The sequence below is a fragment of the Camelus ferus genome, chromosome 19 (assembly GCF_009834535.1).
Source record: "Camelus ferus isolate YT-003-E chromosome 19, BCGSAC_Cfer_1.0, whole genome shotgun sequence".
Lineage (NCBI taxonomy): Eukaryota > Metazoa > Chordata > Mammalia > Artiodactyla > Camelidae > Camelus > Camelus ferus.
The window spans coordinates 32,797,861-32,813,835 of NC_045714.1; the positions used below are offsets into that span (position 1 = coordinate 32,797,861).

The 15,975-nt window shown below is 40.6% G+C and overlaps 1 protein-coding gene across 2 annotated transcripts in view; it reads right to left on the reverse strand.

The window, feature by feature from the left end:
• Positions 1-15,975, reverse strand: part of ATRN (attractin) — a 121,920-nt gene that overhangs the window by 8,007 nt on the left and 97,938 nt on the right. For both annotated transcript variants that reach the window (XM_032461900.1, XM_006187136.3), the window contains exons 26-27: positions 4,193-4,271; positions 3,506-3,613 (exon numbers count right to left, since the gene is read on the reverse strand). In XM_032461900.1, the coding sequence (XP_032317791.1) occupies positions 3,506-3,613; positions 4,193-4,271 (187 nt within the window). The remainder of the gene's footprint in view (positions 1-3,505; positions 3,614-4,192; positions 4,272-15,975) is intronic.

Consider the following 15,975-nt stretch of genomic DNA (forward strand, 5'->3'; position numbering starts at 1 on the left):
TCTTCCCCACACGCCCCCTCCAGCTTCAAACCAGCGTCGGGGCATCAAGTCCTTCTCATGCTTCCTCTTCCGCCACCAGCCGGAGAAAGCTCTCCTTACATCTTAAGGTCACCTACCCTCAGACTTTCATTACTTCTGCAAAATTTCTTCACAGCAGAACCCAGAGTAGTGTTTGACTGAATAATCATGATTCAGGAATCTTGGGGGCCATCTTTAGAATTCTGCCTACCATATCCCCAAACATGTCATCAATTTCCTCAAATCTGTTGAAAAAAATCATTTCCAGAACCACCCTGGCTATGGCATGGGGAAAGACTAGATGAGTGAAATGGCAGCCGTGGGGTAACCGGTTACAAGGCCACTGCAAGAGTCCAGCTGGGAGATGCCAGTGGCCTAGATTAAGGTGACAGGTAACCGTGGTGGATGTGGTGCACTGTGGTCAGGAAATATTTTTGAAGATAAAGCCATAAAGATTTGCTAATGGACTGGCTGTCCAATGAGGATGAGAGCAAGGACAAGCCAAGGATGACTTTGGCCTGGGTGACTAGGGTGATGAAGGTGAAATGCACTGAGCTGAGGGAGTTACACCAGAGGAGCAGGTGTGGGGAAGAGCATCTAGAGCTCAGTGTGGACATGTTAATTCTGAGATGCTTATAATGACATCCAAGTGGCAACGCTGAGCGAGCAATTTGATACATGAGTTGGCCACTCATGGAAGAGGTCTGAGTGGAGAGCTCACGGTGTTTAAATCCACGATGGATAAGATCATTGCTATGGTCTGAATATTTGTGTAATTCCAAAATTCATATGTTACATTTTAACACCCAATGTGATAGTGTTTGGAGGTGGGGCCTTTGGGAAATGATTGTGTCATGAGGGCAGAGCCCTCATGAATGGGATTAGTGCCCTTAGACAAGAGACCCTGAGAGCTCCCCGACCCCACCACCACTTAAGACCAGAGCTAGAAGCCACCATTTATGAACCAGAAATAAGCCCTCACCAGACACCTAATCTGCCAGTACCCTGATCTTGGACTTCCCAGCCTCCAAACCTGTAAGAAATAACTTTCTATTGTTTATAAGCCACCCGGTCTCTGGCATTTTGTTAGCAACAGCCTGAAGAGACTGAGACAGTCACCAAAGGCGTGGATGTAAAAGATGTGAGAGGAGGTGCAAAGACTGATCCTGTGATGCGCATGACTGTTAAGAGATGCTGGGCAGATGAAGAGGGTTGAACAAAGAATACGGAGCGAGAACAGCCAGAAGGTGAGTGTGGTGTCCTGAGAGTCAAGGAAGTGTTTTAAGGAGCAGCCAACTGCGCCATGTGCTGCTGACAGATGACACAGGGTGTCGTCAGTACTTCAGGCTGGTCTGTTCTTCCTAAACCCACAAATTATTCCTATTTTATCAGGACAATGTTTGTTTAGATTTATGTACATGTTATGCCTTCTTATTCCATCCTCCTAGGGATAATTTTCCTCCTTCCTAGCACATTCTTTAGATGTTTCTTTTGTATAGGTGTGTTGGTGGCAAATGCTCAGTTTTTCCCCTAATCTGGAGATATCTTAAATTTTATCCTTGTTCTTGGAAGGTAGTTACTGGGCACGCTAGTCTAGGTTGGCAGTTCTTCTCTTTCAATACTCTGAAGATATTTTTCTTCTCTCCTGTGGCTTCTGAGAAGTTAATGAGAAGTCAGCTGTCACTCTGTCATTCCTTTGTAGGTGATCTTCTCTTTTTCCCCAGTTATTTTTTAATGTGGTAATTTACACATAACATAAAATTTGCCATCTTAACCATTTTTAGATGTTCAGTTCAATGGTGTTAAGCATGTTTACACTATTGTGTGACCATCACCACCACCCATCTCTAGAACTCCTTCATCTTGTAAAACAGAAATGCTATACCCAATTCCTCCTCCTCAGACCCTGGCAACTACCATTCTATTTTCTGTCTCTATGAATCTGACTACTCAAGGTACCTCATATAAGTGAAATTATATATATTTGTCTTTTTGTGACTGGCTTATTTCACTTAGCATAATGTCTTCAAGATTCATCTCTGTAGCATGTGTTAGAATTTCTTTCCTTTTTAAGGCTGAGTAATATTCCACCATATGTATATACAACATTTTACTTATTCATTCAATATGTTAATGGACACTTGGGTGGCTTCCAACTTTTAGCTGTGAATAATGCTGCTGTGCACACAGGAGTGTGAAAATACACTTTCAAGACTCTGCTTTCAATTCTTTTGGGTACATACCCAGAAATGGGATTGCTGGCTCATATAATTCTATTTTTATTTTTAATTTTTTTTTCATTTCCTCCAAACATTTCTTTTTTAAAAACTTATTTATTTATTTAATTGAAGTACACTTGATTTACAATGTTGTGTTAATTTCAGGTGTGCATTTCGTACAATTTTTTCAGATTCATCTTCCAGCTCAAAAGCTCCCTCCTCACTTGTGTCTAATGTGCTGTTTAACATGTAAATTTAGTTATTTAAAAAATTTCAACTACTATATTTTCGATTTATAACATTTCCCTTTGGTTCTTTTTCAGATCTGCTTGGCCATTCTTGACTCTCATGGCTTCCTCATCTTTATTATTCGATCTTTCATTTCTGTATTAAACATTTCATACAGAGCTATATTGTTCTTTAGATGTCAAGTTCTGTTGTTTCTGCCGACTCTTATTCATGGTGGCTTTTCTCTCATCCTTGGTGATCTTTGATTGTTTGATCTTGATCTGTGGGAATTCTACACAGCTGAATTGGGTATGTTTTCCTACAGACAGAATCTGTTTCTACTTTAGCTGAGAGTTGTGGCATGTTACCAGTCTAGAACCACTTTAGATCACATTTGGTTCTGGTTATGGTTCATGGTTTGTTTTTTCTTGGAAGAAAGAAAGAAGAGCTGTCCCTGGAAATTTCACCTACTTCCTGTGAGCTCAGTAATGCTTTATTAAGTATGTTAGGACATACAGGTCATTCATACACACACACACACACACACACACACACACACACACAGCAGTTTCCCAAGAGAATCTGAAATATTTCATCGTTTTGTCAAAAGAGAGAGTCTTATCACATTCTTCATCATGGGGTGGGGTGTCAGAATTATTTATCTTCCACAGAATTCATAATCAATTATGACTTTTCTTCCTTTAAAAAAATCCCCCAAAATATTTATAAAGAAAAATGGTTCAGTTTAGCTATTTTCAAGTTTTCAAGTATTACACCACAAAAAACTTAAAAGAATATCAGACAAATTATTTATATTTTAAAATCCCCTGAACATGAGACTGCTTAACAAAATGAATCAACGACTGGAAAATGAAAGCAAAAGACTACCTAATACCTTCAGTGTGTTGACTTATTATTAAAAAGAGAGAGGACAACATAAGAGGCAACAGAATGACACTCTTGCTCTCTCTGGTTACCCAGACTTAGAAGCGTGAGTTTTGGCAAGTTAAGTTATAGGGACTTTTGAATCTCAAGCTTACCTTTATACTCCCCCCAATAAGATCAGGAGGCTCTTCATCTGTTTCCAAGGCAACGTTTACAGAGGCAAAGGGACGACTGGCCATCTGCTGCATCTCTCGAAGAAGTTGCTGATGAGCAACACAGCAACCATTAATGCAATGAGTACTGAGTATTGTTACAGGATACTATGTATAAAAACATCTCATCCTTTCTGATTCAAATAAATCAAGTCCAAAACAATATATTTGAGATGGTTGGGGAAAACTGGACATGGACCAGGTAACAGACAACATTAAGACTTTTAATTTTGTTGGCTGTGATAAAAGTATTGTTCTTACATTAAAGAAAAAGTCCTTATCTGTTAGAGATACATACTAATGTCCTGATGGATATAATGCTATGATGCCTGCTTGTTAAATACATTAAATGAATTATCCTATCTCCTCATATGTTATTATTATTACTAGCAGGCTTTCTTTCTTCCTGCTGAAACTTGAACCAAGCATTTACACAGCAACAAAACCTGTTCTCTGTTACACAGCAGACAGGAACTAAAAGAGCTCTTTATTCAGAGGTGGTATAAGCCAAACACATAAATAAACGAAGTTTTGCAGAGTAGAGGGGCAAGGAGGGGCTCTGGGTTTAGGGAGGCCTGGATATGAATACCTGCTCTTACGGGAAGTCATTAATCTTCCACTGAGGCTTACCTCTCTACGTCGGGAAGCCCAACAACTTTGTTTGATCTTCCAAACCACAGCAGCCACCAGGAGCAAAGAGAGGAAACAACTGTGAGAAAGGAAAGTACCGAGTTATTATCCCAGCCCCCAGGTTCAGCAGGCTGTCACCCACACCTCAGGCCAGGCAGGGGAACAACCCTCCAAATACCAACTCCAAGCTCCTTTCTGATGAGTCATCACAACCAAGCCCTGGTCCACAGGAAACAAAGTGTGAGCAGACTGTAATAAGCTGGCTTTCCCAACCCAGCCACTAGACTGTTCTGTCTCCACCACAAGGTACTCCGAGAGAGGAGAGCCTTGACCTCCTGCTGGGTCTTTATCAGGATGCGCATCATGGCTCATCCCAAATAAGAAAAATAATTCTATAATAATTATGACAAATAACAAGCATGCTATTTAATCAAACTAGCAAACATTTACTAGTAAAGTCCAAAGAAATTAGAAAAGTTAATTATCAAAAGTTAACAACCAGCTTTTCATAAGTAAACAAGAAATTTATATGTAATTATATATATATACATACATATATATATACACTCAATTATATTTTTACAAAGTAAATTTTTTTTCAATAAAATAAAACAAACTCATGCCAACAGCTTTCTTAAAAGTATTGGGAGAGAATAACTCCCAGGGGTCTTGTAACTGCAAATGGTTTCAATGTTCTCTCAACAGTAAACCAGACACTGAATGGTTTGAAAAGCTACTGCAACAGCAAAGAGAATGACTGACTTCTGCTTTAAAAGGACTAGTGAGCTTAACAAATAAACCTCTTAGGTAATTGCCTGAATAATTTCTTTCTCTCCCTTTTCAGTTTTATTAGATAGAATTATTACAGTTCGACTGTACACACACATATCGCATGTAAATACATATATACAGTATACTGCATTGTTTTTTAGTTTACATGTATGTACTAATTATTGTTTCTAAGAACAGACTGCTGCTTAAATAATTTTAAAACTGGCATTTTCACTCTAACTTGTAAAGGGGGCTTGCTACAGGCACCCTCTTGCTGAGCTCTGTGTTTGCACGATGGGGTTGGCTTTGTGAAAGGCAGCCGCAGTGACTCCCGGGCTGGTTGGAGACAGGCACTCAGAGGTGCCAGGAGGACGGGGCTTCTGTCCTTTCACAAACAGAAATTAAGCCTCCCTCAGCCTACGCCTCCCCAAGATGAACAAGAGAGCAAACTTGTCCAATGGGTACTCTGACAGAAGAGGAGCCCAGGGTCACCACTCCATGGGGAGCCTGCAGTCCCTAATTTGCTGGGCCTCTTGGCCATCCTAACACTGATGATCCTTCCTCCTGACAGTGTCAATTTTTTTTTTAATCAATAATTTACTGGGCCAGGTCCTCTTCTAGGCTCATGGAATACGTCAATGAAGAGAACAAAAGACCACTTTGGTGCCAGCGGATGGAGGCAAATAGTAAACAATATAAATAAGTAAATTATAGAGCCTGTCAGAGGGTGTAAATGCTACATAAATAGACAGTAAGGGTAAGGAGGTTCGGAGTGCCTGTGGCACTCTAAAGCAGAATAGACAGAGTAGGGGGGCTTTAATTCTTGAGAAGGTCTCATCTGGGCAAAGACTTGGAGGATGTGCAGCAGGCAGCTCAGGGGAATTCTGGAGAAACGAGCCTGGGCAGCAGGGCCAGCCAGCACAAAGTCTGGGGCAAGGACGTGCCTGGAGTGAAAGGAAGTCAGGCTAACGATAAAGACATAGAGGGAAGGGGATGGCAGATCATGAGGGTCCTACAGGCATTAAAATAAAGGTGTTGGATTTTACTGAGATGAGGAGCCAGTGCAGGTTTCTGAGCAGAGAAGTATTATGATCTAACTTACGCTGGGGAGACCACTGAAGTGGCAATGGCAGAAAGAGAAAGAACAGGAGTCCAGGCGATAAATGAGGGTGGCTCAAACCAGGACGTGTGAAAAGCACTTTGGAAGGTTGAGACAACAGGATTTCCTGATGGGCTGGATGTCGGGTGTGAAAGAAAGAGAAAAGCCAGGGTCTTTGGCCTGAGGAATTTGCCATCAACCTAGGCGGGGACGGCTCGGGGGAGCAGGTGGGAGACAGCAGAGTTCAGCGTTAGACATGTGGAGACCTTACACACCTATCTGACCGGCACGGGGAGATGTTGTGAACAGGCAGAATAGCCTGGGGGCCGGTGTCAGGTTGGGGCTGGAGATGGCATTTGAGAGTCATCAGCAAACTGCACAGTATTTGAAGTAATAAATCTGGATGGGGCCCCCAAGGGAGTGAATACAGAGAAGAGTGTTCTGAGGACACCCCAACACTGAGAAGTTGGGGAGAACAGGAAGAAGCAGTGAAGAAATCTGAGAAGAGTAACCTTTTCTGTCTTTCATGGTTTCCATGCATAGTCTTGCCTTCTTTCCCTTGTAATCCTGCTTTTTGTTATTTTTATTCTAAGAGATGAACACGAGGAGGCAGCAAATCCACATGGAAGGCACGAGGCCAATGAGTTGGTCAAGGTGCTGCTGAGTACGGGCCTGGCCTCAGAGGTGAGGACTCTGATGTCACTCAGAGGCCCTTCCTGGGACGACCCTCAGCGCAGAGCTAGGAAACAGGGCAGCTCAGAAGGTCTGTCTGTGCCCCTTTCCCCCCAGGCCTCAGTGGGGCTTCTGTCTTTAATGCAGACCTGCTGAAAACACCAACAACCTGGTTCCTTCTACCTTTCCAGCTTTTTTAAGAGACACAAACAGAATACCAACACACAGTGATTGTCCCTCAAAGCTGGTAACATGCCTGACGGCTCCTAGGGTAACACAGCAATGAAGAATTTACTAGTTATTTCAAAAAAGATGGCACTTGCTGAAACCCCTCCCGTCTTTTTCCTACCACTAATTTGGGTACAGGTAAGGCTGTGCCTCAGTGTTCATCCTACTGCAGTCCCTCTTGTCAACAGTTTTGTATATTTTTTAAATACAAATGTAACTTTAAAAAATATCACAGAAACTTTTGAACATACACAAAAGTAGAGAATGACCTAGTCAATCTCAGTAAGTCCACTACTGAGCCTTGAAAATTACTGACATTTTGCCAATGGCATTCAAAGATCATTCTTCAAGAAGAAGTGTATTTTTCTCTTTCAACACAAAGACACTGGCCACGGGCTAAGGGTCTCACTTCCTTTTAGCTCTGCACCTAAGGAGAAAACAAGAATCCATTGACCTTTTTGTCCTAAACCTGTCCCTGCTTATGAGAGGCTTGCACTTCCCTGAGACCATTCTCAAAAAGTCATGCTTTGATTCTAGGTCTTTTTCCCCCTTTTGTATATATCTTTGAAAACTCACAATTCGTCTGAGAGCTCAGTGTTTGGCGGTGTCTTTTTCACCAGTTTAACTGTAACTGCACAGCTAGAATATTTTGAGAGCATAGTGAAACGTCCTCCTGGAGGGTAAGGCCATTAAATAACGTGTATCTTTTCCTGTCCAGCCTTCCTAAAACTACGTATCATTTCTTGGCCTGACCTTGACCTCCCAGCCAATCTAAACACAGAGATACTGCTGCTTCTGCACAAGCTCCTGTGATGATCTGCACTTTACCATTCTGGTCTGAATCAGATTCAAAGTGGCAGGTCCCCATATCACTTCCATCTTCTGGAAAATGAAATGATTAACAAGTCGTGGATTTGTCAAAATGTCTGCTGTCCATCTGACAAGAGTCTTAGCAGAAGTTCAGATAATTAAAAGTTTTCTAAAAACACTGTATCTTGCTTATATTAGGAATTCCCATTACAATACCTCCTCTTGGCCAGGTGGCAGGACGTCACTGCCTGCTTCTCCTTTTCATCCTCATCCAAATGCTACCCTCTAAGGCACCTCTAACTCCAGCCACACAGATTTCCACAGAGTGTGTGTCTGTCTCTCCTGCTTTTACTAACAGTCACCATCGTGACCACACTAGCACTTCACTCCCAGATAGTCTTCCACATACATCACCTCATTGGATTTTTAGAGCAAGCAAATAGGTCGTATTATTTCCCTCTTTATACACAAGGCTCCTACTGGAGTCGGAGGGGGCATCTCAACAAGACACCAAGAGGGCTTAACGGATTTATCAGAATCTAGAGTTTACTCTTCACTGTGCCCAAGTCTGGGAGTCCTTTTCTAACTTACCTCATACTGACATTTTCTCATTTGAATCACTGAGCTGCCCCCTTCCACTCTGACCCCCAACTCTCCTTCTCTCTTCCGTGTGCTATGACCTGTTGTTCTGAGTGTGCAGGATTATCTGGGTACCATTCCTTCTCTCCTTATGTTTCATATATATCCTTTTGGACCTGGTTAACTTGCTCTGGGAAAATATTTTCTTCCCCATGCTCATGAAAAGGACTCTATTCTCAGCTAAAAGCTCATCATTCCGAGTTCCTAAACAAAATTCAGAAAAAAACGAAGTTCTGGATTCTTTTCCAAAGGTCCCCACATTCAAAAGGGAGAAGTGATGAGAACACCACCTGCCCTGTTTCCTACAGACTGTAGTCCCTAAAGATGCTACCCTGACAAATTCTGATGGTGTCACTCCGTCTTCCACCATCAGCTGAAGTGACTGATCCTCACTAGGCTGGTACTTGGTAGCAGAGTCATCTCATTCCATACACACAGTCCAAGAATGTAACACACCTGCTAACTGGGGCCGCTGAGTAGCACAGGGCTGCTGCATTTCCACTAGCCAGCAGCACCAGCTCCTTCCCCTCAGGGAGGCTGGTGCCTGTGGCTCCTCATGACTTTGTACTTCTCCCGAAGATCTAGTTTACTTTCCACATGTTTAAGCATGACTCAGTGCTAGGTGCTGCAGATGTGTGTACACGGGAGTGAACAAGAGACAGTGTGCCTGCTCCCTTGAAGCTTAGGATCTAACCACGAATACAGATAATTAGCAAGTACAACACTGTGACATGTACCATGATGAAAAAGAATACAGTTCCATGGCGAGAAGAACCAGGGGAGAGGATTTAGTCTGGGGGAATCCTGGAGGAAGGGACACTGGGTCTCAAAATTTGAAGGATGAGTGTGATATAGTAAGAAACAAATATATGGTCTTGATCCTGAGTTCCTGGCAGAGTTCTTAAAACCCTTGAAATCCCCTGCATGATAGGAGTGTCCTCTCCCATCTTTTTACACAAATGGTTATAACAGCTTTACTTGTAGTAGTCAAAAACTGGAGACAATCCAAATGTCCATCATGATGCGAAAAAACTGTGGTTTACCTTCACACAGATTATTTCTCAGCATTAAGAAGGAAACAACTACTTTTAAAATTTTGATTAAAAAATCTTTCAAATATATCTTTACTAGTTATTTGCACAAAGTAATTTATACACTACAGAAGGGTTTGAAAAAATGATATGGTCTCTGAGTCTGAGTTACCTATTTTTTATAACAGGTTTATGGAGATGTAATTCAGGAGTGTCTTTCTTTCCCTCTTGGGAGGGAAGGACCCAAACAGCTTCAGGACAGGGACTGGTCACCAGAAAAACCAATCAAGTGATTAGGGGGGTTAGATCATTCAGTTCCCCAGTGCATCTCCCTGCTGGGAGGGGAGAGGGGCTGGAGACGGAGTTCAATCACCAAAGACCAGCGATTTCACCAGTTATGCCTATTCAATGAAACCTTGGAGACACGAGGAATGACGAGGCTTGGGGGGCTTTGGGGCTGGTGAACACGTTGATGTGCTGGGAGTGTGCGGTGCGCAGAAAGAGCATGGAAGCTCCAAGCTCGCCCTTGTGCCCCCAAACTTTGCCCTATGCATCTCTTCCACTGGGCTGTTCCTGAGTTGTATTCTATATAGTAAACCTGTAATTAAATGTATAGTGCTTGCCTGAGTCCTGCAAGTCATTCTAGCAAACTGTTGAATCTGAGAGGAGGTGGTCATTGGGAACTTCTAAACTCGTGGTTTGCCAGGAAGAAGTGCGGGCAGCCTGGGGACTCACCTGTGGCTGACGTCGGAAGTGGGAGCAGTCTGCTGGACTGAGCCCTTAACTGTACAGTGGGCACTAATTCCGAGTGGTTAGTGTCAGAACTGAACTGAACTGTACGACAGCCAGTTGATGTCAAAGAATTGATTTTTGTTTGGAAAAAACAAGTAAAAATTTTTACTTCATCTGTAAAAGTATACAGATGAAGGGTAGGGGGAAGAGCATCCCAGAAAGGAGGAAAAGTATGAACAAATGATGGAAGGTGGGAAGCAGCTTGGTGCTTTGGAAGAACAGAAGGAGGCTCATGAAATGGGAACACAGAGGAAGGTAGCGCAAGGTGAAGGTGGAGAGGTAAACAGAGGACCCTGGTTTATATTTAAGATACAATGCAGAGCCACAGGATATGACAGAAGCAGTTAGATACTAACTCATGACTTTAAAGGTCTCCTTTGGACTTTTTGTGGGTTGCAGAGAAGCCACAATCAATTGAAATTGTCCAGACGAGACTGGGATGGTTAGGGCCAGGGTGGGGAGTGGAGGCAGAGCAGACTGATAGGTTTGACAACTAGAACTGCTGGGATGTGGTGAGGGTGCCTGTTGGGTGTCAAAGGGAGAGGCGTGACTTGGAACTGGCGGCATGACGTTGCCAGTCAGTGATACGGGGAAGACTGGAGAGGAAGGATCAACAAGTTCATTTCTGGGCATGTTATGCTGCAGATGGGGATGGAAGAATTCAACCAGAGAACATGAGTGAAAAGAGAGCCAGGGTCGAGTTCTGGGAGAATACTAACAGTGACATGTTGAATAGAAAAGACAGTGCAAGGGAGGCCAAGAAAGAGCAGTCTCAGGGCAGTATGGGGTCACAGAAGGCAAAAGGAGTCTCACTGATGGGATGATCAGTTGGTTGATATTGTTGAGAAGCCAAAAACATAAGAACTGAAAAGTAAGTTTTGGATTTGGCAACAGCTATATTTTAGTTGTCCTCAACAAAAATAAATTAGATGGGGTATGGGGATGGAAGCCAGGTTAGAGAGAGCTGAAAAGCGAAAAAGGGGCTCCAGCAGAGGACTTTTAGGGTAGTCAAAACATTCTGTGTATTATGATGACGGATACGTTGTCATACATTTGTCCAAACCCCACACAATGTGCAACACCAGGTGTGAACCCTAAGGTAAACTATGGACTTTGGATGATTACAATGTATTGGTTGAGGTTCGTCTTCATCCTCAGCAAAAAATGTACAATTCTGGTGAGTGATGCTAACAACAGGGGAGGCTATGCATGTGCGGAGCCAGGAAATTTCTGTAACTTCCCCTCAATTTTGTTGTGAACCTAGAACTGCTTTAAACAAAGTCTCTAAAAATGAAAAGTAACGAGGAGGGAAGGAACTTATTTATCCAGTCATCTGTCGATGGATATTTAGGTTGCTTCCATGTCTTGGCTATTGTAAATAGTGCTGCTATGAACACTGGGGTGCATGTATCTTTTTGAATTAGAGTTCCCTCTGGATATACGCCCAGGAGTGGGACTGCTGGATCATATGGTAAGTCTATTTTCATAAACTGATAATGGTTAATTCAAATTTCTAAATGGCATATTTTGTCAAATATTCCTTAACTCTAAATGCTATGTCTTTATGTTAAATGTAATGGTAAGTCTATTTTTAGTTTTTTAAGGAATCTCCATACTGTTTTCCATAGTGGCTGCATCAAATTACATTCTTATCAACAGTGTAGGAGGGTTCCCTTTTCTCCACACCCTTTCCAGCATCTATCATTTGTGGACTTTTTAATGTTAGCTATTCTGACTGGTGTCAGATGATACCTCATTGCAAGTTTTTTTTTTTTTTTAATTGAAATATAGTCAGTTATAAGGTGTCAATTTCTGGTGTACTGCATAATGTTTCAGTCATACATATATATACATATATTTGTTTCCATATTCTTTTTCATTATAGGTTACTACAAGATATTGAATATAGTTCCCTGTGCTACACAGAAGAAATCTGGTTTTTTAAATCTATTTTACATATAGTGGTTACTCATTGCAGTTGCATTGCTCTGATAGTTAGCAATATCGAGCATTTTTTCATGTGCCTGTTGGCCATTTATATGTCTTCATTGGAGAAATATTTGTTTAGGTTTTCTGCCCATTTTTTGAGTAGGTTGTTATTGTAACTCAGGGTTTTGCAAAGCTATCTGAACATAAGAATCACTGGAGAGCCTTTAAAATATCTCAATAACACAGGCCTTAAATGACAGTAGACCAGATGGACTTAACTGAGATCTACAGAGTATTCCATCAGAAAGCAGCAGAGCACACATTCTTCTCAAACGCACATGGAACTTTCTCTAGGATAGACCACACGCTGGGCCACAAAGCATACCTTGGCAAACTTAAGAAAACTGAAATCACATCAAAAATCTTCTCTGATCACAATGCTATGAGATTAAAAATCAACTATGACAAAGGAGGCAAGAATATACGATGGAGAAAAGACAGTGTCTTCAATAAGTGGTGTTGGGATAATGGACAGCTACATGTAAAAGAATGAAATTAGAACATTTTGTAACACTATATACAAATATAAACTCAAAATAGATTAAAGGCCTAAATTTAAGACCAGATAATATAAAACTTCTAGGAAAACACAGGCAGAACACTCTTTCACATAATTCACAGCAGTATTTGGGGGATCTGTCTCCTAGAGTAATGGAAATAAAAACAAAAATAAACAATGAGACCTAATTAAACTTAAAAGCTTTTGCACAGCAAAGGAAACCATAAACAAAACAAAACAAAAAGACAACCTATGGAATGGGAGAAAATACTGCAAGTGATGCAACCAACAAAGGATTAATATGCAAAATATACAAGTAGCTCACACAGTTCAATGTCAAAAAACCAAACAACCTGATCAAAAAATTAGCAGAAGATCTAAATAAACATTTATCCAAAGAAGATATATAGATGGCCAACAGGCACATGAAAAGATGCTCAACATCACTAATTATTCTAGAAATGCAAATCAGAACTACAATGAGGTATCATCTCACATCAGTCAGAATGGCCTCATCAAAGTCTACAAATAATAAACGCTGGAGAGGGTGTGGAGAAAAGGAGTCCTTGTACACTGTGGGTGGGAACGTAAACTGATGCAGCCACTATGGAGAATGCTGAGGAGGTTCCTTAAAAAACTAAAAACAGAGTTATCATATGATCTAGCAGTCCCACTTCTGGGCATATATTTGGAGAAAACTCTAATTCGAAAAGAAACATGAATCCCAATGTTCACAGCAGCACTTTTTAAATAGCCAAGACACTGAAGCAATCTAAATGTCCACTGACAGACGAATGGATAAAGAAAATGTGCTGTATATATACAATGGAACACTACTTAGCCATAAAAAGGAATGAAATAATGTCATTTACAGCAACACAGATGGACCCAGAGTTTATCATACCAAGTGAGGTAAGTCAGTCAGAGAAAGACAAACATCATATGGTATTATTTATATGTGGAACCTAAAAAAAATGACCCAAAGAGCTTATTTACAAAACAGAAAGAGACTCATAGACATAGAAAGCAAACTTATGGTTTCTGGGGGTAGAAGAGGGAAGGATGGATATATTCGGAATCTGGGATTGGCTGATACAAGCTACTATGTACAGAACAGATAAACAAGGTCCTACTGTATAATACATAAAACTATACTCAATGGCTTGTATAAACTTGTAATGAAAAAGAACATGTAAATACATTGTATAACTGAATCACTATGCTGTACAGCAGAAACTAATACAACATTGTAAATTAAAAATAAATAGATAAATGTAAAGAGAAAAAAAAATCACAATGATCAGTCCCACACCAGACCAATTAAATCAGCATCTCTGGGGATAGGGCCCAAGCTGTTGTTTCCTTTTTAAGCTTCTCTGGTGAGTTCTAAGGCACAAGTAGGGCTCAGAGTCATAAGATATCAATTCCAGGCTCTCAGAACCCAATTTGAAACTTGTAGGAGAGGCCTCCAGTTGGCTCTGTTCATCTCTGCATGTCAAATTACAGGTTTGTTTATGAATGGGCTTCCCTTAAACTCCAGACTGTTAAGTAACTGATTAAAGGGTGATTAAGTGCTATAATAAAAACATGAGTAGGGCAGAGTCCGAGAAGAGGTGGACTGTGTGGTGAATGTGCCAGGAGAGGACTTGACAGAGTAGGCAGGCTGGGCTCTGGAAGAGTAACAATATGACAGGCCAGTGGGATCAGGTAAGTACCTGTGAGGCAAATGCAGAGGAGAACTAGGTAAGTGTACCACTCCTCCAGGCCCTGCTGCTCACAAGGCCAAAAAGGAAGGGAATGATAACTACCTTGGAGGGACATATAATCTGCAAAAATATGAATGATTCTTTGGTCCCACTCTGGAGGGACCATGGAAGATGGCTGGTGTCAGTGAATCCAGGCTGCTTAGCACTTAGCATAATGAAAAAATGTTGGGAGGGGTGGAAAAAGATTTTGGGATTTTAATTTTTCTGTGGTAGCATGAGAGGGCAATTTCCTTTTGAAATCTACATTTCTGTGGGAAGAAGATATTTCCTTGTGAATGGGAGGAAATGTAATCAAATTTCCAGCATTCCATACTGCTGGCATTACATCATTAGCACAGAGGTCCTGTGATGCCCACTTAGCTCCAAAGAGCTAAGATGGACATACTCTGAAAAAAAAAACCCCAAAATAAATAGAGAGTGAATCCCTAGCCTAGTGGATGGTATGGCTTTGGAGTTGAGGTAATTAATATCCTCCCTTGATTCACTGATAAATTTCTGAAGCCTATCCATTTAGAAAAATAGTAAAGCTATAATCCAAATAGATTCAAGATGGATAAAGGAAGACCTAAATATGAAAAAACAACAAAAGACAAAATACTCATGAAGAAAATACAGGAAAAAACCTGACAGATCTGCTTGGTAGAAAATATCATAAATGGGGTTAAAACACAAACAACTGAATATATGTTAATAATCACAAAATATAATGAGGTTCTAAATATCATTAAGAAAAAGGCAAACATCTCAAAAGAAATATGAATAAATGATATTAATAAGTAACTCAAAACAAGAACTGTAAGGTGTAACAGATCAGTAAATATCACTTATACATAAACCCAAATTAAAACAAGGTACCAATGATACCTCCTAGATTAGCAAATTAAAAATAACGAGAGACAGTAATAGTAGTAGTAAGAGAAATCGGCAGAAACGTAAGAGAAATTACATTCCTGCTGGAGAAGTGTTAATTCATGCAACTGTTCTGAGGGGCCATTTGATAGTGTTTTCACATTTTGATATAGCAATTATAGGATAAAAAATTATCCCAGAGATATTCACAGAAAAATGCAAAGACATGCAATAAAAATTGAGGATACCTTAGAGTCAGTCATAGGAGAAATGGTGAAATAAAATATGGTACTCATACTATAGAAAAAAATGTTTAAAAAACTGAGGTGAGTTTCCACATGGGAAAAGCTAACCACAGAACGCTGAGTAAAAAAGCAAGTTATAGAACAACATGTAAGGAGGTAGCCCATTTTATAAACCGAAGTCAGAAAAACCACAATTTACATGTAGTATATATACACAGAGAAAAAAACTGGAAATATTAACAGTGGTAATTTCCAAAGAGTAATTAGGATCACTGTAAATCTGAATTTTTATTTTCTTTTTATATTGTTTGAAGTTTTAATATGAATATAAATTACGTTTGGTATTTTATAAGAACTCTTGTTTTCAAGTTGATTTTCTACTTTAGAAAGTTT